The sequence below is a fragment of the Clarias gariepinus genome, chromosome 13 (genome assembly GCF_024256425.1).
Source record: "Clarias gariepinus isolate MV-2021 ecotype Netherlands chromosome 13, CGAR_prim_01v2, whole genome shotgun sequence".
NCBI lineage: Eukaryota > Metazoa > Chordata > Actinopteri > Siluriformes > Clariidae > Clarias > Clarias gariepinus.
Genome location: NC_071112.1, coordinates 32578836 through 32600688, shown reverse-complemented (window position 1 = coordinate 32600688; position 21853 = coordinate 32578836). Strand labels below are relative to the sequence as shown.

The window sequence follows — 21853 nt, the reverse complement described above, 5'->3', positions numbered from 1 at the left end:
CTGATGTTTAATGTGAACATTAGCTGAAGCTTTTCACCTGTATGTGCAAAGGTCTAATGCATTGTGCTGCTGCCACATGATTGGCTGATTGGACAACTATGAACATGTGCATGTTTAGGTGTTTCTGTAAAGTGTTTGGTAAGTGTATGTTTATTATTCTTACTTATGAAGCTTTATTTCTCAAATTCTTTGTGTTGTAGTAGTGATAGTAGTAGTAGTGTAGGTATTAAACCTATTAATATAGGTTATATATATAATAATAATAATAATAATGCACAGTAGTAATTCTGTTACCCTTTAATTCTCATAAATAAATACCATTTTGTACAATCATAAAAGTACAGTTTTCACAATTTCATTTTCCATGTGAAAAAAGAAACAAACCATATAAACAAACAGAAGTAAACGATCAAAAATGATCTTGTGATGAATTACACACGAGACCTTTTTCTTTAAGAAACGTTTTTCCCCTTGCCGTTCAAATGCTGAGTAAAAAAAAAAAAAAAAAAAAAAAAGATATTTACCACTAAACACATGCTTGTATACAAACCACTGCAGAAATTGTCTAAGAATATTGTAACTAGACAGGATGTTAAAGATAATTCTACAATACTAATCAAAACTAAACTAATTTCAGCAGGTGATGAACAGAATTATAATCTGATAAGGGAATAACCGATGTGATTATGGTGCGCTGTAGACGTGAACTTCTCAAATATAATTATAAATTATGCACACGTTGTAGTGTGTGTAACAATTTAGTTTCCTGTTCCTCTAAAAATTGGATCTGTGTATGTGTGTGTGTGTGTGTGTGTGTGTGTGTGTGTGTGTGTGTGTGTGAGAGAGAGACACTCACACACAAGTATAGTTATAGTTTTGTACAAATTCGGCCAAGAGTCCATCTGATGCGATTTGTTCTACTGTGTAAACGCTGAGGAGGCGTGTCCCAATGTCCTTGCTGCAGATATAAAGTGTGTTCTGTACAGAAACGCTGTGTGAATATTTACACTTGCTTTGCTCTTAATATAACTGATTTTTTTTTTTTTCCGCACAGGAGAGTCAAATGTAAACGTGCTCGTGTTGTGTTAAAGGCATCGAGGCTTCCAGTCAAATCAGAATCCGTCCTTTTCATTGTAATGCCAGTAACGAGGGAGGAAGAAAAATCCTGAAAACAGATAAATGCGACCGTAAAAGTTTAGAAGCTTAGCAGCACCTTTTTTCAAAACAGACCTATGTAGAGATGTTCAAAAGTATGTGAACACATGGCCATGACACCCTTGGGTTAAATTAACTTCCCCTTTGCTGAAACATAATGGGCTGAGCCCAAACCCGTTCCAGCCGCGTCAGCGCACAAAGCGACGCGTTAACAAACATCCTGACTGGTGATCTTAACAAGGTCTCGAGAACACACGGACCACATAAAGACTGGATGTATAATGTGAACACGAATGCGTCTGGATACCTTCCTAATCAGCTGAGTCATTATGTCCTTAGCTCTGCACCGACCGGGTCTAGGGTTAAAGGTTACGCATATATAACAGGAAAGACACAGTGTACCTTCTCATCTCTTAACCAGCGGAAATGATGTACAGAAAACGATCACAGGTGTTTTACGCCTTTTTAATGCCAGGTGTGAGTCTCGTCTGTCCACCTGTAACCAGATCATCCAGGATGTGTGTTAATGCCTAACCCTAACCCAATGGGCCAGCAGTTTGGTGTACAAGAACCCTAATGGTCCTGCGCATACAGTAGAGGGATGATTTCAACCCCAATGAACAGCTTTGGCACAAAGTGAAAGACTGACTGCCTCCTCGCCCTCGTCAGTGCCTGACCTCTCTAATCCCCTCTCTCTAAAACCTAGTTTAAATCCTTCCCAGAACGCTAAATAAGGGAACTAGAATTCCCAACGGGGGAGGGAGGGGGACCGTCTGTCTGAAGTTATCGTACAGGCACTGTTTAATCATTATTCTGGTTGAAGAGAAGAAGTCGGGGATTGGACGAATTCAATCAGAGGCTTGTAGTTTGGAGTTGTGTTTGCTGAACAGGCTGATGCTCGGCCTCGCAGACCTTCACGCCGCTGCCGCCGTCGTTCCGCATGTACATCAGGAACAGAGTCACTGTGGCGAACGTGGTAGCGTTGACCGGGAACGCCCTGAGGAGAGTCGAGGTCAGACCTCGAGTGAAGACCCTCCAGCCCTCCCTCTGCCAGCTCTGACGAACGCAGTCCATGATCCCGCTGTATTTATGATCGCCGCCTACGCCGTCTGCCTGGAGGCGGGATTTAATAACGTCCACGGGATACGTAGATAACCAGGAAGCGATTCCCGACATGCCTCCTGCAAAGAGCAGCTTGGGAATGATGTAAAGGTCGTCCGCTTCGCACCCCAGCGACCGCGTTAGGACGTCGTAGGTCAGGAAGTACACTCCGAATCCCGGAGTCTCGCGGATAATCGTGGTCAGCATGCCGCGGTTGATCCCCCGAATGCCTTCCTTGTTGTAGATGCGAACTAAGCAGTCCAACGAGTTCTTGTAAGTCTTCCTGGAAGACTTCTTCACTCCCGTGCCCTGCATCTGCATGCGAGTCTTGGCCAGCTCCATCGGGCAACAGATGACGCACTGGATCGCTCCAGCTGCAGCACCTGCCAGAAACTGGTTAAGAGGGGTGTCTTTGCCCAGCATGCGCATCGCATTGCCCTGCACGCCGAATACAATGGCGTTGATGAAAGTCAGGCCCATCATTGGGGAGCCAATACCTTTGTAGAGGCCAAACATCTGTAGTAAAAGAAACGAGAAGGAGACTCGAGTGTGAGAAGAAGTACCTTGGGACTGGCAAAGATGAACAAGAAATAAAAATAATGAGTATATATATATGTAATTAAATTACAACAATTGCATTATAATATCGTAATCCTGCAACTTTCTTACAATAATTAAAGACGTTACAACTCTATACGAGTATATAATATTATAATATAATAATATTTATTATAAGCATCTAATCCTTATATCAGTTAATCCTTAAGCCCTCAGCGTGGCATGTTTATCCTGGAGAGCGAACAAGATAGCATGATGTCGGAGCTAAATTTAGCTTTCTATGAATGCTGTCCTTGCTTCACTTGGGTACTAAAATATCAGCTTTAGCACTGCGCAAACCTCCGCTGGCAAAATCAGGCCTTTCCGCAAAAGCAGATCGGGACTTTAAAACATTTCACGAATCTAATGGTTTGACATTAAAGTTAAGTTAAAAATTCACAGCTGTTTTTTTTTTCTTTCTTCTCTTGATGTCGAACTCACAGATTCTTGATGAATAATCGACTGGAAGCAGTGCAGCGTTCCACGGTACAGGGGCTTGTCCACACTCTGTACCTGAAGTCTTACCTGAAAGGTAGTTATATCCAGAGTTAGTTAAAACCAGAGAGCAAAGGTTATGTCTTATAAACACACAATTAACACAAAGCTGAACTGTACGAACATGTAGCACATAAATAAGCAGCGCTAACTCAATCTTTGTTTGAAAAAGAAAAAAAAAAAACGCAATAAACAATTAAGCTTATGAAAAGTTGTAAGAATCTGAACTGCAGTGTTGTGTGTGTGTGTGTGTATGCGTGTATGTGTGTGAGTGAGAAAGTAACATGGATTTGAGTGCTGTATCATAGCTGAGGGATGCTGTAGTGAAAATACATCAGTGCCAAAAACCCAAACACGCCATGTTTTCGAATGGAAATGAAGAAATTCACCTTGACTGTACTTACTAGGTTACCCATCCGTGCAGGGGTTGTAAATCCCTCACCCTCATCTACAACAAAGTGACACTTATGCCGTGAAAGACAGCCCCTGCAGCAGGGTTTACATCAACACAGGAAAAAAGCAGGACAGCGGCTATGAAACACATCGTATCTCAGAGCTCTGAACCCGCTCGCTGCGGCGGTTAGAATTTACAACAGGTCATTTCATTAGAAACGTATGAACTTTGAAATCCGTAAATACCAGTCTGACTTTTTTTTTATTTAATTTAATTTTTTTTACAAATACTCTTTTAAATGAATCTGAGTAATTTTGATGTATTACGCACCGATCAGCCCTAACATTAAAAATAGAAACAGGAATCAGCTGATAAGATATGATCGCAATGCCTTGTATTGCGATTCTGTTTTATAAATATTCCAATTCTATATGATATAAATTTTTTTCTGATTTTGCTACAGTTCTAAAATTAATAATAATAATTCTTACTACACAGGGCATTGTGCCGCTTACCAAATGTGTGAATTGTTTAGTGTGCACCACCAGTAGGACTGTAGACAAACTGCAACATTTTACAACTTTAGATGCAACCACGGATGAATAAAAATACAGGTAGCCCCCAACTTAAAAACGTTTCTGTAAATACGAACGGACCGCGATTCTACTTCCGGTTCAATCACGGAGGTGACTCAAGTTTATTGTACAAAAAATAGCCACTGCAGTGCACCATATACCAATATTTACAATTATATTATCAGTGTGTAAGTAAATGTATAAAATGTCTAAAGTCCAGTATATTGTATGTGTGTGTGTTTGCGGAAGAAACGAGTTGTCCTTATCGGTTTCAATGAATCAGTCAAAGAGCACACTGTAAAGCTGTCACAATGGTGAATAATCCTAATTTTGGAAAACCCTTAACCAAACATTAAAAAAGAGTTCAAAGTCCGAGACAAAATGGCGTCCGGGATTTCCCTCACGATTTAAAGGCACAGAGACAACACTGTTACATTTCATGTGGGTGAGATTAATTTCCTTAGGAGCACTTATTGTTTTTGGCCACATGATGGCAGTGTGGGTAAAGGGGACAGAGATTTAGTCAAATGGATTGGTCTGCTTTACATTGTATATTTATGTCAAAGGCGTGTAAGACTCAGATTTAGTCGGACTTACGAACAAATCTGACTTATGAACGCGCTCCTAACATGGAACTCGTTCGTAAGTCGGCGAAGACCTATACAGTGTATATATATACTTGATGTTAAAATCGATTGTTTGTGGCGACACGTGAACTCCCACATGACAGAATCGTGATGGATTTTTCCCTTCTTCTTTAATTACAACACAAAACATTAGGCCCAGGATTGTGTGCCTCTGGCCCCTCATGGCATCGCTCTGCAGGGTGTCCATGATCCTGTCACCAGTTTACTGTATATAATTAATACTGAACGTTAATGTATTAATATTTTATGGTGTTAATGTTATGGCTGATCGGTGTGTATGCATACATGGGATCCAAGGACTGATGAAAGAATTATTATAGTGTAAGTTCTTATATCTCATAAGTTCTTAACAAAATCCTGCACTTTTGTTTATTGTCATAAACATACTGTCTAAATTTATGCATTAGTATTTGCTTGAATTATATTATATAGTTACAACACTTAATTACTGCAGTTAAGAAATTATGCGTTCTAACACCCTAAGATTAAGTCTGTATCAACGTTAATTGTCCCACACACATGCCAGTGTAGGATTACGCTCTTAACCAGAGCTTTCTCATGTATGCATGCATTCATTTTTCTCATATCTCAAAGAGCATTCAAAACAATGAGAACTGATCATGAAATCTAATCTGCAGTTGGAACGAACAGTACATAACTACTAGACCAAAACACTGCAGAGCCAAAACATATCAAGAGCTCAGGTCAGTGTGAGACGGTGACCCACAACCAGAAGCTCAAGCCTACCACTGTGATATATACTGTACATGTAAAATATAAAATGTAAAGGAAACCAATAAGAAGTAAATTGTCTTAGTTTCATTACATGGTTATGAACATGTAGTTTTCAGTTTTCTCAGTCTGGAGCTTCTTTCACTAGAGGAGTTTACTAGATAATCAATATCAGGCAGAAAAATATTATGAATTGAATAAGAACAACCTAAAGAAAACTTAAACCCACCTTAACAGTGTCAAAAGGATGACCGACCAACACCCCGGCAGCACCTGTAACATATATAAAAATATTAGCAATGAGAAGCCAGGCCTGCTGTGTGTGATTTGCTGCTGGTAGAAAGAAGAACTCAAACTCTTGTTATTGGATCTGTTTGATATTGACGAGACTGCGATCTACCCTCCGCTGTGTACCGGACTGTTGATGTGATTGACAGTACGCCATTCCTTCCATGCCATCCTAATAACCAAGGGCATGTTTGCCCCCTTGGCCCCCAAATACAATTTTATATATATATAAAATTGTATTATTAATTCAGAATTCAGAATTAATTCACACAGATTTATGTTAATTGAAACGTGAAGCCTAGTATGATGTAATGCCAAAAATTAAGCCTGAATGAAGAGCCAGCACGAACCCCTGAGAGGAACCAGATTTAGGATCGATGTTACATCATACCGAGCAAACTTTGCTGTCAAATAACACACTGTCCACTTGACCGCAATATCCAGTATATCAATATACTGATGTGTGTTTGATTTGTTGCATGACGTCAGAACTCTGGTGTCCTTGGGTCATGCGAACGAGTGTGTGTGTGTCAGCCCATGTTGAGCTGCAGAGGAGGCAGATGAAAGGATTCACGTTTTGATTGGCTGGCTAAAAATCGGCAGAGAAAGAAGACATCGTCATATTCATTCTAATCAATCGATCCTTTCTTGCACCGTACAGCGGGTGTCAAAAGTTTACGGAGGGCACAAATATTAATATTTCCTAAAGTCTGATGCTTCAGCGTTTTTAGATCTTTGTGTCCAATGTTACTCTGGTTTACTGAACACATGACTGGTCTCAGGATGTTATGCTTTACTGTAGGCGTGACACAGGACTGATGGCAGCGCTCACTTTTTCTTCCCTGGACAATCAGTCATAAAGATTATTGATCAGAGAAAATTACTTTCAGTATCTGTAACTGTACCTAGTGCAGAATATCAGTCTGTCCCTAGTGTTATTCCTGGAGAGAAGTGGCTTCTTTGCTGCCCTTCTTGAAATGTATGAAAGTGAGCGCTAACATCAGTCTTGTGTCATGCCAACAGTAACGCATCCTGAGACCAGTCATGTTTGCGTAAACTGAATGTAATTCTCAATAAAGGTCTTATGAAATGCGACACTGTGGCGGCAGACTTTGTGAAAATTTATATTTGTATATGATATTGATATTGCACCAGGAGCGCTTATGAGAAACAGCACAAGAGTAAGTACTGTACACGCTCAGATCATTAGCAGAGAGTTCTGAGCATTCAAATGCAGCCAGCGTGTAAAAATAGGTTGTCCTGACAAGAGTGTGTGTGAGGGAGCCACACACACACACACACACACACACACACACAGCCTTCGATGATACCTGGGAAAGAGTTAATATAGTTTTGGTGCATGCTTGCATGTTTTGCATGTCAGATCTGGGAGAAAAAACAGTGTGTGTTAAGTAGGAGTGTTGGATTCAGTTTGGGCGAAAGGCAGGTTTACATTTACAATCATCTACATCACAAGAAAAAAAGATGGAAAGAAAATCTCTCTCTCTTTCTCTGTAGATAGACAGATACTTTATTGATCCCAAAGGAAATTTCAAAACACACACACACACACACAGTAATAGTAGACTCTCTCTCTCTCTCTACACACACACATATATATAATTTTTTTTAAATATTTTTTTTAAATCTATTTGTATTATGTGTGTATTAGTAAACACTCACCTCCAATACATCCTGCTGCAAAGTCCAGTGCCATTCCTTATTATTTAAAGTTTTAAGTGACTGAATCTGGAGAAGATTGAAGAGTTGAGGCTGTTCTGGGCACAATGAGCTCAGTGCTGTGTGTGCGTGTGTGTGTGTGTGTGTGTGAGTGAGTGTGTGTGTGTGTGTGTGTGTGTATCACCTGGTCAGTGGTTTTGGCCACTTTTACCCAGTGATATCCTTCCTATAAACTTTCTGTACGCGTGTATTAATAAGGTGTGTGTGCGCGCGAGTCTGATCCCTGTGTGTGGGTAACGTCAGTGAGCGCGTGCAGCAGTCTATTCTCGTACTTTCTGAATGGCGCGCGCACGCACAAGCCGAGTCCATATTTAAGGAGGCGGTTGGACCAATGGGCGCGCGCGCACGCGGACAACACCCCTACCGCCCACCGCCGCGTGCACCAGTGGGGCGCGTCCCAATCCGAGCGAGAGGCGCCGCGTTACACCGCGCAGCTACACAACCGGCACCAGGGCAGGCCGTCACTCCCTCACTGAGACACACCGACCGTTTAGTCCCAATCCTAAGAACGCTCAGGATTGGGACTAAACAGCTGTGTCCCCATAACCTCACTGGTTTCCCAGTTCTGGTCACTATGGTGTGATGACCACCCTCCAGCTGTTTCAGCCAGACTTTGGACCGTTCTTGGCGGAGTTGTGTGTTCAAAAGTATCCCACTTGTTCGTAAGGATAATCAGAAAAAAATGGTGGAATTTGCTAGGGAGCATAAAGATTGGACTTGGGAGCAATGGAAACAGATCACGTCATCTGATGAGTCCAGATTGAGACTATTGATAATTACATTGAGCCTATACCGAGGGCACTGGTAGCTCAGTGGTGGTAGGTGTTTCGCCTGCCATGCGGAAGGCCCAGGTTCGATTCCCAGCCAGTGCCCAAACCCCCCAGCCACTGGATGTAGTGCCGTTCCCAAGCCCGGATAAAAGGGTTGCGTCAGGAAGGGCATCCGGCGTAAAACCTGTGCCAAGCAGAAAGACTAGCAAACAACTATTCCAGAACCAAGCGATGCTCCCATCATGCATAGTGTCCACTGTACAAGCCTCTGGAGACAGTGTTATGATCTGGGGTTGATCAGTTACTCAGGTCTAGACTCAGTAACGTTATGGGGCAATAAAATAAAATAAAAAGTCAGCTGACCACCTGAATGTACTGAATCACCAGAGGATCACATCTATGGAGATTCTCTTCTCTGATGGCACGTGTCATATTTCAGGACTCAGAATATAAAAGAGCGGCTCTTGGAGCATGATGAATCATTTACACACCTGGACACCCCACTGTGTGTGTAATCAAAGCTAAAGGTGACTGAAATCTTAGTGTGTGCAAATTATTTTCTGGCCAGGAAGTGGATATAAAACACATCATATTAGTGCAGTTCTTTGGCTGTTCACACTATTATGTCATACTGCATCTGAGCACAATTGCCCCCTCCCCACTTCCCCACTGGTCCGCTTTCACATTAGTAATATTGTTAGCAGTCTATGTCTGTGTTAGCTTTCATACCCAACCTGAACCGAACACAAAGTCCCATAGTATGAAAACAGACCTAGATGTTTAGATTAGTTACTCTTGTTGCAAAACCAAACCTACCTGCAAGAGTATTTCCAGTTATTTCAGGAAGAAAGCCCATTAAAAATGTCAGTAGAATGTGCTAAATGATGCTTAGGGCTAAATTGCATATTTATTCATTTGTTGTAATCATTTGCATATACTGTACAACTACAAAGGATAAAAATCCGAAAGAGGATTTTCCAGACTGTTAATTTAGGAGATTATAAAACTATGTAGACTTATTAGAATAAAAAATAACAGAACATTAGGATCAAATGCACTGTGAAATTTTGTACCTTGGGTGAAAAATACAGGTAAAAAGAGAAGCAGTGCTGGTCAGGAGTACTGAAGCACACATAAAGGAAGTGTTTGTGAACAGAAATACTAGCTTTTCCTGGTAAGAGCACAAATAATAAAGTTTACAATGAAGCAAAAAGATGTGTAATGGTGAGACCAACACTAGTGATTGGTTTATAGGAATATCAGCTCACACAAGTGGACTTTAGTCATAGTGGCACTGAGTCGACTCTTAACTCGTATAACCAGCAGCTGCAATCAGTGTACATCAAATACATCCAAAAAAGAGCTTTTAAAATATCCTCTGACCCTCCCAGCAAGCACGAATCATATTTCATCCCTTCCATCTGGCAACATATTCGGTCTGGAGAAATAAACAAGCTGCTTTATCAACAGTTTATTTTCTTCAGCTTTCACAGATATTAATTCATATTTATTGGTTTACGTTTCTTTGAATATTTTTTTTGGGGGGAGGGGGGATTAAAATTCTTATCAATTTGTTGGTTCACATTTAACGTTTAAATGTTTCCTGCACTACCCAGAATGTTATTCATAGTGGTATCAGTTAAAAATTTCTACCTATAGATCAGGCATCACTAATAGAACTGAGTGATAGGACCGAGTGACAGTTCTATCCGGATCCTGAAGCTATTCTATTAAATGAGAATAATTAGTATACCAGTAATCTAGCGCTTTTCCCCCTCGATCGTGGCTATACGCATCACTCAACAGAGCCATTTAAAGCATTGTACAGATGAGTATAGAGTATAGCGAGTGTGCGGAAGAAACAGAAACAAAGGTGTGACAGCATGGCTTACTCAAAAAAAAAAAAAAAACAGAAAGTAGACTATGAAAACTGACCCTTTAAAGATGAATGGACAGATCATGTATGTTTATTTTTCCAGGGGGAAATTTAAAACCATTTTGTCTCATGTGTTCTGAACCATGCTAATAAAAAGCAATATTGTGAAGCCCTATTATGGGATAAAACATGGGTCGTTAGAGCAAACATATCCACAGCAGTCTGAGTTGAGGGCGTGTAAAATATCCGAACTGAGAGCGCACCCAGAGTCCTTTCACAGTTATGTACAGACCAGCAGCGTGCAAACGAGGATTCACATTTATGTACAGACCAGCAGCGTGCAAATGAGGATTCACATTTTTTGATTTGAGACGCACCCTGTTGTGTGCAAAGATGGAATGCATTGTTGGCACCCTACCCAGTGCCCAGTGCCAGATTGCCAACTGATCATTTAACAAGTGATCTTCATAAAAAAAAAGAGCTTGCTAAACAAAAACAAAACAAAAAAACACTCTAATATGCCTGCATGTCTGCAACTGTTAGACTTTTATCCAGGTAACTACAAAACAACAACTACTGTACAACCATTACTCCACCTTCTTCTTCTAATCACCATCATCTTCATCAGACACAATAGCTGTGCCGTAGTTCTCCCTGGTCCAATATTGTGTCGACAGTTCAAGGAAGACATATGGGTATGATGGTCAGGTGTCTGCATACATTTGGCACCAGGGTCTAATTCCAGCTCAAGTGCTGCAGTTGCATAATGTGTGCGCATTGAGATAGCGCAGGAAACTGGCCTAATTCCAAATTAGTGCACTACATGGAGGATGGTTTTTTGATTTAAGATGCGCGCTGTTGTGTTCAAAGACAGAATGCGTGTTTTGCATCTGCCCTGCGCCAGGGCCAGTACTCCGTACCGGTGTGCCAGAAGAAAAAGAAGTGTGTTCGTGGGTTGAAATGGAAACCTAATAACCACAACTACAACCACTACTCCTCCGTCTCCTACTAATCATCGACATTACGCACAACGGCAGTGTTGTAGTTCTCCCCGGTCCAACTTTGTGTCGACAGTTCAAAGAAGACGTATGATACGTGTGTGTGTGTGTGTGTGTGTGACGGTCAAGTGTCCACACGCTTTCGGCACCAGGGTCTAATTCCAGCTCAAGCGCGTTATGTGCAGTTGCATAATGTGTGCACTGAGACACCATAGGAACCTGGCTTAATCCCCAGTTAGTGCACTACATGCAGGACAGGCTTTTGATTTGAGACGTGCCCTGGTTTGTGCAAAGGCAGAATGCATTTTTGGCACTTGCCCTGTGCCAGTGTGCCAACAGATCAGTTAACAAATGATCTTCATGAAAAAGCATCTTGTTAACAAAACAAACAAACAAACAAACAAAGTCTAACCCACACATGTGCTTGCAAACCTGTTAGACTTTCATCCTAATAACCACAACTATAACTCCTACTCCTGCTACTAATCACCATCACCTTCATCATCATCATCATCACCATCATCATCATCACCATCATCATCATGTACCCTGGCAGTGCTGTAGTTCTCACTGGTCACAGATAAAAGACAGAAAATGTATTTAAAATAATTAAAGCACAGGAATAAAATGAAACCCAATAAAACATTCCAGGTCAATCCTGTGGCCCTGAGCAGCTCAATAACTTCATATTCGTCCCCGTTATTATGATAATTAACACTAATTAACCGTGTTTAGTCCTGAGGTGAAGGACATCCACTGAGGTTTTAATTTTTGAGGTAAAGTTATTCAGGGTGATGCTAGTTAGTTAGCCTGCTAGCTTCATTAGCATCCCTGCTGTGTGTGTGTGTGTGTGTGTGTGTGAGGGCAGACATGCATGTAGCGGACTTTATTGCCGGATCTATTGGAGGTAACGTCACTGCTGATCCACTTTATTCATCATTTTAACAGATATAACCTGAATGTACCCGCTGAGGGTCCGGGACTGAGTGGAGCCGGTTAGCGGCTCGGACTGACCCCGGATCAGCGCTGTGAGGACTCGGACATGGAGAAGGACGAACCGGGTTAAAGCCTACCGTGTGAATGTGTCTGTAAACCACTGAATGAGAGGAGAGCATTTATTAACATTTATTATCTAATCCTGATCCTGGTGTTTTTATTTTATTCATTTATTTTATTTTAATTCTTTATAAATAACTGAGGTGATTTCTAATTGTGGTGTTTAGGGGCTTTTGGGGTGGCAGTGGGGTATCCTCTGGACACCATCAAGGTAACAGTCTTTATTTTATTTTATTTAATATTTTTGATTGTATTAAATTGATTGCTGTGAATATTACTGCTGTTGTTATTCAGGTCAGGATTCAGACACAGAGGAAATTCCTTGGGGTTTGGCAGTGCATTGGCGCCACCTGCAGGAATGAAGGGGTAACGACACGTGCCAGGTCTACTGTGTTACAGGCTGATAATCATTTTTATTTCTTTTACACAAATCTTTTACTGTATAAATGTGTGTATCTATAATGTCCAGGTGTACGGCTTCTATAAAGGCATGTCGATGCCCATCACGACGGTCTCTCTCAGCTCGTCCGTGGTGTTCGGGACATATAGGAACGTGCTGCAGGTGTTGCACCACCTGCGGGGTAAAACTGCAGATGCCCCCCGTGCCAAACAGGACATCTTTCTAGCCGGCTTTGCAGGGGGGACCGCTCAGGTGCGAGTATTAAACACACTGAGATGTATGATTTATATTTCTAGATGGAGAGTTCACAAAAATCCAGGGTGTAAAAATCCACAGTGTACATACAGCTATTATAATTATTAGAGATGTGCCTGATAGCCTTAATATCAATTATTGCTAATAATAATTAATTAATATTGCTGATATTATTACATTTAGATACATTTCATATTTCCGGCCTGCTGAATTATTGTATCTTATAGGTCCGATTAAGTAGCTGCAGCTCTGACATTATTATTATTATTATTATTATTTATTTATTTATTTATTTATTTTATTATTTAAATCACAGATTTATTTTCACACACTGATACTAATATAATATTTTAATTTTATAATATTGTATTATAATTTATTTATACTGTATACAGTATGTGTGTGTGTGTATATATATATATATATATATATATATATATATATGTAGTGTTATTATTTGTTTAATAATTTATTTAGCATTTATGGAAAGAGTCTCCAGTGTCAGTCTCTTTTACACAAAAAATTAGTTTTTTTATTGTACTTTTACCTCAACAGAGTAAAAAAAGTAAGGAAATTATTATTATTATTATTATTTATGTGTAATATATGTAAGTGATAAAAGGAAAGTCTTTTTTAACAATTACTGTCGCTCATTGCTAAATTACAAATTGTAACTTGTAAAAAAAATTGTTCTGGTCTTTGGTAAATTGCTGTGATTTATAAGATGATTTAAAACACTTAACTTTAATTGTGTGCATAATGATTTATTTTCCTATTAAATTTTTTTTAATTAATTTGTATTAATATAATATACATCATACAATTTTTCTTTTCCTGAAGTGTGTATAAATTTTTGTGGCTGACTCTCTATATTTCTTTTTTCTGGCTTGTGTGTCCCAGGTTTCAGTGATGTCTCCAGCAGACATTGTGAAAGTGCGTCTTCAGTGTCAGACCCAGACGTTACAGGGAGCTGACCTCAAGTCCAGGCCTAAATACCACGGGCCCGTGCACTGCCTGTTAACAATCGCCCGGGAAGAGGGAGTGTCGGGTCTTTACAAGGGAGCCGGAGCCTTGGCGCTGAGAGATGGACCGTCTTTTGCCACTTACTTCCTTGTCTATAACACTGTCTGTGATTGGCTGTCTCCAGACAAGAACACTCAGCCTGGTAAAAGCTTATAATCAATGAAATTACATTATTTGTTGTAAAGTTGAAGCTTTAGTGTAATAGTATATTAATATAATGATCCACCAGGATAAGAAATAGATCAATCATAAACATTTTGCTACAGTAGTGTACGGTGGGTGGAAGAAATGATGCACTCCACCCTTGGTAAGATGTCTTCATGAATCTCAGCTTGTCCTTTAGCTCCAGTTTTGTTACAACATTTTGCTAAAGAACCACAAATGATGCGCAGGTGTCCACAAACTTTTGGCCTTAAAATTAACCAAAAGCCTAGAATTAGCTTGTGCAGTTGGCAAACACTATTTTATAACACGGACACTGTAACACTTTATCCCATGTCACGTTGTTCCAGAGTGGAAGGCGGTGATGCTCGCTGGAGGATTGGCAGGAACGTGTGCCTGGAGCGTCGGGACGCCCATGGACGTGATAAAGGCGCGCTTACAGACTGATGGTGTGGGCAAGAAGCGCTACAGAGGGTTTTTTCACTGTATAACAGAAAGTGTCCGAACCGAGGGACCTGCAGTTCTTTTTAAAGGCCTCGTGCTGAACTGCGTGCGCGCCTTTCCCGTGAACATGGCTGTTTTTGCCGTGTACGAGCTGATCGTACGCTTCCTACGAACCGAGTCGTAGGTCATTCTGCTCATTATATGCCACTTATCACGTGTATAAACAACCATATCACACCATGAACACGTGGGGAGACCGTGATGAGAATGAGTGATGGTGAATTAATGCAAGTTTATTTATTTATTTAGTTTGCACTGATTTGAGTGACGACCTCTACTTAAAGCGTTATATAATTGTAATATATTTTTATTTATATTTGTTAAATATTATATTGTAAAATGATCCTGGTGAAACTAACACACAGCTGAGATGTATGACTTATCGCAGTGGAACACTTTATTAATTGATGTATCACTGAAGGAGAACTCTCATCATAGAGCCCAGTGTTCTCCTGGTTTTAAACTAAACTGTCTCTTCCCTCTCTGTGGTTTGTGTCATACAGCAGGTGTGTGTAATATTAACTAGTATCTAGTAAGTCTGATCACTAAAACAGAACCTTTGGTACAGCAAAATAATCTAAAGAATATGATGGTGTGTATGAGAAGCTCATCAGAACACTGTGTTGTACCAGATGATGGATTGATGCTGTACGCTGATTATACGTAACATTAAACCCATTAATGTTAAAACTAGGCTTCCCCAGGACAGTTCTGACCCCTCGGGCCCTCTGGGGAGCGCTGTGGTGTCTGACACCAGGACATTAGCAGCAGATCCCTTGGGTGCTGTGGGTTGTGGGCGGGGCTTTGTGGATCAGACCCATGAGCATCAAACCGTTTGGGATCTGGGGAGTTTAGAGGACGGGTCAAAGGTCTTGGGTTCTTTGCCTGCTGGGCCCAGTGCGCAGTGTTCTGATGTCATTCTATCATGACCAAAATGGACTTTTTCCAGTAATTTACGCTGCATTGGCTTTTCTGTGGGATTGAACCAGACGTGCCGGCCTTTGGGCACGAAACACTACAGATGAGGTGGTTAGAGATTAGTTTAAAAAAAAACCTGCTGATTATTTAATTTACTAAAATGTTACTTTTATTTATTTTTATTAATATACATACTTATTTAAAGTTGATCAGTCTGATTGTTTTTGACATATAGCTCTTGGTTTATGATCTTTGCAGTGGATTTATATGTACAGTCAGGTGCTACATCACTGTTCAGATTTTAAAAAAGATAAAACTAAAACGTTTACTGTATAATAGTGTACGCTTCAACTCCTCGGCAGCAGAATCCAGTTGTGTGTGTGTGTATTAATCATGAGGTCTATTGAGTGTTGTACTATTATCTTTAATTTGATATTTTATAACATGGTATTCACACATCACTATTACATAATGTTCGCCTTCACAGACGGTACTGCAGACGTTATACGTTAGAGACATGTGATTGTTTTCGTCTGTCAAAATGTAAACATATGAATAATGCCTCTGGCATCTTTAGACCTTGTGACCTGGACACTTCTACTGAACTACAGAAAGTCCAGACTGGATGACTGCGGCTGTTATCCATCTGTTTTTTTTTTCCTTCATGACAGCTTACTGGACATAAATCTAACTTTTTTGGTTTGCTTGTTTAACCTTGTGATACGAGTGGTCCTGGTGTGTTGTGGATATTGCGATGATGTACAGTACATTTGAGCCAGAAGATAATTTAATGTTAATTTAACTAATAAAAGTTCCATTCCATCCCTTGTATTAGAAGTTGAAGTCGAGCTTCCGTGGAGTCATAAACTGTTTCACGATGTCATCTGTAATGTGTTTGCGTCTCTCCTGGTGAGCTGCGATCATTGGCTGAAGGGTTTCGATTAAAAGTTTCTTAAGTTCACCAGTCAGGAGCGCTCCGCTGGAATAATCCTGAAGGAAAAAACACACACACACACAAAATACAGTTTATATATTTTAACTCCATGAAAAATTTTAGAATTCTTGTTTTGTGCAAGAAAGCACATCTCATGTTGGCCGTGCGCCGTTTTTCTACCTGTCGGATTTTCTCCAGCTGTTCGTCATCCTCTAGGAAGAAGGTCAGGTACATGAATGAGACGTCCACGTCTGGGATTCCCCCGTATTTCCTGTGCTCCTCGATCGTGTCCTTACCCCCAGAGAATGCATGCTTATTGACCTGCGTGAACCAGATTCGGGTTATGACTTCAGGATCTGAAACGGTGCAGTGTATGGCTGAGTGTTTGGCGGGGGGTGAAGGGCGCGTATGGTACCTTCGTCTTAATCTGTTTGGGCGTGTCAGTCAGGAAAATGGAGGAGTTTGGGTCACTGGCGCTCATCTTGGTCTGAGCTCCCTGTAACGCAGGGAAGAAAGTGGAGTGCAGGAGAGCGGGCTTGGGGAAGCCGACTCGAGGGGCGACGTCTCGCGTCATGCGGAAATATGGGTCCTGAGTTGAGAAAATATGTTTTAGATTTCATTTGAGGCGCATTCTTTACAACCGGAACCATTTGGTTCAATTTATTTGCAGGAAAATGTGATGTACATACAGTACGTTCCAGCTACTTTCTGAGTCTTAATGTGCAATGCCTCATTTAAACTTTCCTTGGCAATAAAATTAATAAAACAAACCACAGACGTACTGACCTGATCAATAGCGCAGGGGATGAGACACTGCAAATCTTTCCTGCCGTTGAAGATCTGCGGGAAAGAGCTGCTGAAGGAAGGAGCTGCTTGTATTGCAGGAAAACTGATCTTCCCTTAAAAAGACAAATAATACACAGAGGCAGAGAGATAAGAGTAAGGATGAAGCATTTTGTGCCTTCTATAAGGGGCGTTCGAGTCAAAGCGGGACGTTTAATTGTACAGAACACAGTCCTGAGAGTAAAAACTCCCTTTATTTCTCTATATGATCCCACTAATGCACTTATCCCAGTGTTTCACTAGTACTTGGACTCCATCAAGGTAAAAAGTTTGACGCGGCAGTTTTACAGTTTCAGGGTGACTTACCGATGCAGTCGCTGTCTGTGAATCCGAATATGCCTTTGACTTGATTGAACGTGACGTGCTTCTGTATCGTCACAACGTTTCTATAAAATGCCGGACTCATGCTGCGGAGACGACGACACGTCACAAACAAATATGAAATCACTTTTATGATCAGGATCTTAAAGCTGTATTCCTACAGTACAGAGCTTTTCTCTCAGAGCTCATATATTAATAACAGAGCCACCTTTAATAATTTCTCAATCTCTCACTAACATAATTGAACGTTTTTTTTTTTTTTTTTATTACCCCATGTAGTCCAGATCTGAGAAAATGAACGTCTTGTTCACGTCGAATCCACAGGCGACGATGTCTTTGGCGTTCTCCACGGCGAAGCGGTGGCACTGCTCCTGCGTCAGGTCCTTCCACAGGTACTTCTCGTCATCGGTCAGCTGGATGACCAGAGGGACGTTAAACACATCCTGGAGCCACCTGCGACACACGGTACACGGGTACGTGTCAGACTGCGGTGCGTTCTCACATTCAGAGATCTTCATCCTGACCGTACTCACTTAGTGAAGATGAAGGGGATAAGGTGGCCCATGTGCATCGCTTCCGAGGAAGGCCCTCTGCCCGTGTACAGAAAGAACGACTTCTTGTTCTCGTAGGCGTCCAGAACCTGATGCATGTCTCTAAAAGGGAAAAAAAAAACAATCATATCATATAAAAATTCTGCGGCAAGCAGAAAGAGTGTATAATTTATATTAATGTTTTTTTTTTTTTTTGGCCGACCTGTGAGAGAAGAAGACTCCTCTGCGGAGGAAGCGGTGAGGTGTTTGTCCTGTGATTCTGCCTATTCTGTCGACCAGCTCCTGATCAATCTTACTGCTTCCGAATCTCACTGTGAACAAAAAACACTCCGGGTTGAGCTTTATGATCTGATCAGTCAGCTCTGAACACTCAGCGCCGTACTGCTTCAGGAACAAAACCACACGGGACACGATGTACTTCAAGGAAAATGGATTTAAGGAACATGCCGGAAGCGTAACAGAACTTTTAGATCTTGCTTCAAACTTTTCTGATAGATCTCGCCTTCTGTGTTACGATTGGTTATTAGAATTCAGTCTTGTATATGATTGGTTACAGTTTTCTCTGCTTGAACGTGAAATTTAAGCCAATCAGTGCTTTTTTGGATCAGTCGGATGGTTGTGTTCGAGATGATTATTAGTGGAATATTAGAGTCCATGTTAAAGCAGCATTTAATGAGAGATTAAGACTGTGTGATGCAACCTCACGTACCTGTAATACTACAGCAATTTGACTAAAATATTTTTATTATAATTGTTTGTCATATTTTGAACAATGTTTAGTTCAGAGGTGGAAGGTAACTAAAAACATTTGCTTTAGCGTACTTAAGTACCTATTACATGCATCTGTACTTTTCTTAAGTAGTTTTCCTAAAGAATACTTTCACTTTTGCTATACTACATCATACAGCAAACATCTGTACTTTTACTTCACATTTCTGCTCTGCGTGAATTTACTTAACCACAGTGGTATTTAGTGCCCCCTGCTGACTATTGTGTGTAACTGCGTTATGAACTCGGACCTATGAGCTTGTCGTAATCCACTCCTTTGGCACTGGTGGTGGACACGTTCCAGGGATCCACCTGGTCATCTCCGTCCTCCGCAGCTGGTCCGTTATTGCTTGAGGAAACCTCCTGAGTGGCGGGGGGGCAGCCGGCCTTGTACTCCTGCCCTGTGAGTGTTTTGTAATGAACCTTCAGCTTTAGCAGCAGCTGTACAGCAGCATCGATCTCGGCCTGAACAAACACATTACAGCCTGTAATCACATTTTCACCTTAATTTATATTAATTTATCAAGAATATAAAACATGTGATGGGACAAAACAGCAGCACTGGGAAAGTTTACATTACCAGCCAGTTGTGTTAATAATAATTATAATATATGGCTGTTCTGACTTACTTTAGCAGCTTTCTCTGACTTCAGAGATCGGACTTGGTCTCCTTGAAGGTTCAGTTTCTCGTAGACTTCCATGGGGGTCAGGTTACAATTCACGTCTCCCTGACAGTCTGCCATATTTTACCCTTTTATATGGAAAAAAAAGCATGTCTATCAGTTTAATGTTTACCTGCTGTGATGAAACATGACTTAAAGTCATAACTTAATTATACGTGTACAGCTCCAGCTGTGTGTGATTGGTCGTTGGAAATGCTCACTTTTAATTACTCAAATTTTTTTTAAAGGTTTACATTTGTAACAATATTGGGGGAAAAATTGTAATATCGAATTGGAATATTTATAAAATCGTGATACTTATAGAATTGCAATATTAACCAAATCAGTACCGAGATGTTGTGATACCATTGTGTCGCGTGATCCCTGTCCCTCTGGACTACACCGTGTCATCCTTTCATTTCAGATCAATCCAAACAGAATTCTAGTTTCTTGCCCACAAACTTTCGGCTATAGTGTAAATTAAACGTTGAGAAATGTTTCATAACTCGTACAATAATAACCGTAGCAACATAAAACATGTGCTTAATGTGTGACTGTGTGAGGTTTAAAAGAACAGCAGGAAAAAAACAAACAAAAAAAATACAGCTCAGATACTGCATGCATAAAGTTTAAATATCTGTTACGGTGTAAAAAGTGTGTGTGTGTGTGTGCTCTCATAGTGTTATGTGAATTTACCAGATGTACTGAGACAGTGCCAAAAATGTTTTAACACAAGTGGTACAGAAATGTAAAGGCTCACGCTGTATTAAATGTACACTATATGGACAAAAATATTTGGCCAAACCTGTTTAACCCGTCTTATTTCCAGTGAAGGGCGATCTTAAAAAAGATTCCGCATAACAAAACATTCTGGACAATGCTACGCTAGTACTACTGTACAACTGTTTGTTGAAGGCCCTTTTCTATTCCAACATGTCTCCACCCCAGTGCACAAAGTGAGGACTATAGACACGGTTTGATGAGTTCTTCCACGAAGAACTCGACCGGCCCGAACACCGAGCCCTGACCTTAACCCCATCGAGCGCCTTTGGGATAAACTGGAACGGCGATTGTGAGCCAGACCTTCTCGTGCCCGACCTCATAAACGCTCTACAGAATGAATAAACACAGATTTCCACAGAAACACTCCAACATCTTGTGGACGGCCTTCAAAGAAGAATGGAAGCTGTTAGAGCTGCAAAAGAGAGAGCCACTCCATATTGTTCACATGGATGTGGAAATACTTTTGTCCATAGATTGTAACATCTACAAGATCTGTGTATTGTTTTTCAGTAAATCAAAATGTATTGTTATTATTCTTTAAATAGAAAACCTCACACATTGCCTCCTGTCTTGAACCCTTCAGTGTTTAGTTCATTTGGATTCATCTGGGAATGACTCAGGAATTTCTCCAGCATTTAAAACACACTTAGTAACCCAGTAGAGCAGAGTTAACACTATTATAACAGAGTCAACACTATTCTCAGGATCTCAGTCTGAACCTCATGATGTAAATACAGTCACATTACGGCCACCTGGGCTAAATAACTGACAGTCTTGTCACAGTGCGCTACTGTAGCTGACTTTCAAACACGATCTGTGTTAAATAGATCAGTTATGAATGTTAATAGAGCGAGTTTATAGAGCAGTTCAGTACCGTGTGCTGATCAATGAGCCCCGGCTTCTCCTCAACACATTACATCAGATTTCAGAGCGTCAGTGTGACAGCAAGATGCTTCCGGGTGCAACACAGGAAACAAATAATGGTTCCAGATACGCGGATTTGACATATGTAGTTGGAATAAACCGCATTAAACTGCATATAACACGTTTTAATCATATCTATATCGAACTCCTGTGGTGTTCCTAGGTAAATGATATATAATAATAATAATAAAAAACTCTTAATTTGTGACAGATCAGGCGGATTTCTCCGCGTGTGCTAAGGTTTCCGTTTAACGTTCCTGTTTTTAACTCTGATTCTATTCATTTTACTGCCCGTGTTTTGAAATGAGTGCAAAAGGTCACATGTGTACACATTTATTTGCCGTATAATATAAAAATGTCTGTCAAATAAGCAAGAAATCT

General features: G+C 40.6%; 3 protein-coding genes across 5 annotated transcripts; 1 reads left to right on the top strand and 2 right to left on the bottom strand.

Moving 5' to 3' along the window:
• Positions 1 to 282: 282 nt before the first annotated feature.
• LOC128536265 (mitochondrial basic amino acids transporter) lies at positions 283 to 7984 on the bottom strand. 2 transcript variants are annotated; one of them, XM_053510460.1, is made up of 4 exons: positions 7668 to 7984; positions 5926 to 5969; positions 3295 to 3378; positions 283 to 2772 (listed from the first exon to the last, which is right to left on the bottom strand). In XM_053510460.1, exons 1-4 carry the CDS (start codon positions 7699 to 7701, stop codon positions 2008 to 2010), a joined length of 927 nt encoding a protein of 308 aa, XP_053366435.1. In that variant the 5' UTR covers positions 7702 to 7984; the 3' UTR covers positions 283 to 2007. The 2 variants fall into 2 exon arrangements, with proteins under 2 accessions (XP_053366435.1, XP_053366436.1); XM_053510461.1 differs by lacking the exons at positions 5926 to 5969; positions 7668 to 7984 and adding an exon at positions 3753 to 4609.
• A 4207-nt stretch (positions 7985 to 12191) lies between these two features.
• slc25a47b (solute carrier family 25 member 47b) lies at positions 12192 to 15957 on the top strand. 2 transcript variants are annotated; one of them, XM_053510487.1, is made up of 6 exons: positions 12192 to 12275; positions 12592 to 12635; positions 12719 to 12790; positions 12894 to 13076; positions 13980 to 14244; positions 14615 to 15957. In XM_053510487.1, exons 1-6 carry the CDS (start codon positions 12239 to 12241, stop codon positions 14890 to 14892), a joined length of 879 nt encoding a protein of 292 aa, XP_053366462.1. In that variant the 5' UTR covers positions 12192 to 12238; the 3' UTR covers positions 14893 to 15957. The 2 variants fall into 2 exon arrangements, with proteins under 2 accessions (XP_053366462.1, XP_053366463.1); XM_053510488.1 differs by lacking the exon at positions 12192 to 12275 and having other exon boundaries at positions 12330 to 12635; positions 12719 to 12807.
• Positions 15958 to 16089: 132 nt separating this feature from the next.
• LOC128536287 (tryptophan--tRNA ligase, cytoplasmic) lies at positions 16090 to 21577 on the bottom strand. The gene is made up of 11 exons (XM_053510486.1): positions 21423 to 21577; positions 19733 to 19854; positions 19355 to 19568; positions 18538 to 18646; positions 18318 to 18437; positions 18055 to 18237; positions 17770 to 17870; positions 17407 to 17519; positions 17036 to 17209; positions 16801 to 16941; positions 16090 to 16676 (listed from the first exon to the last, which is right to left on the bottom strand). Exons 2-11 carry the CDS (start codon positions 19844 to 19846, stop codon positions 16518 to 16520), a joined length of 1428 nt encoding a protein of 475 aa, XP_053366461.1. The 5' UTR covers positions 19847 to 19854; positions 21423 to 21577; the 3' UTR covers positions 16090 to 16517.
• Between the last annotated feature and the right edge of the window lie 276 nt (positions 21578 to 21853).

Bases quoted from the DNA above. Each gene is read 5' to 3' on its own strand.
- LOC128536265 (XM_053510460.1), bottom strand. From the start codon at position 7,701: ATGGCACTGGACTTTGCAGCAGGATGTATTGGAG. The intron at 5,970-7,667 runs GTGAGTGTTTAC...TATATGTTACAG, and splicing joins TGCAGCAGGATGTATTGGAG to GTGCTGCCGGGGTGTTGGTC. The intron at 3,379-5,925 runs GTGGGTTTAAGT...ACTACCTTTCAG, and splicing joins ATCCTTTTGACACTGTTAAG to GTAAGACTTCAGGTACAGAG.
- slc25a47b (XM_053510487.1), top strand. From the start codon at position 12,239: ATGCATGTAGCGGACTTTATTGCCGGATCTATTGGAG. The intron at 12,636-12,718 runs GTAACAGTCTTT...GTTGTTATTCAG, and splicing joins ATCCTCTGGACACCATCAAG to GTCAGGATTCAGACACAGAG. The intron at 12,791-12,893 runs GTAACGACACGT...TATAATGTCCAG, and splicing joins CCACCTGCAGGAATGAAGGG to GTGTACGGCTTCTATAAAGG.
- LOC128536287 (XM_053510486.1), bottom strand. From the start codon at position 19,846: ATGGCAGACTGTCAGGGAGACGTGAATTGTAACCTGACCCCCATGGAA. The intron at 19,569-19,732 runs GTAAGTCAGAAC...GTGTTTGTTCAG, and splicing joins AGTCAGAGAAAGCTGCTAAA to GCCGAGATCGATGCTGCTGT. The intron at 17,520-17,769 runs GTAAGTCACCCT...TGTCTTTTTAAG, and splicing joins CACAGACAGCGACTGCATCG to GGAAGATCAGTTTTCCTGCA.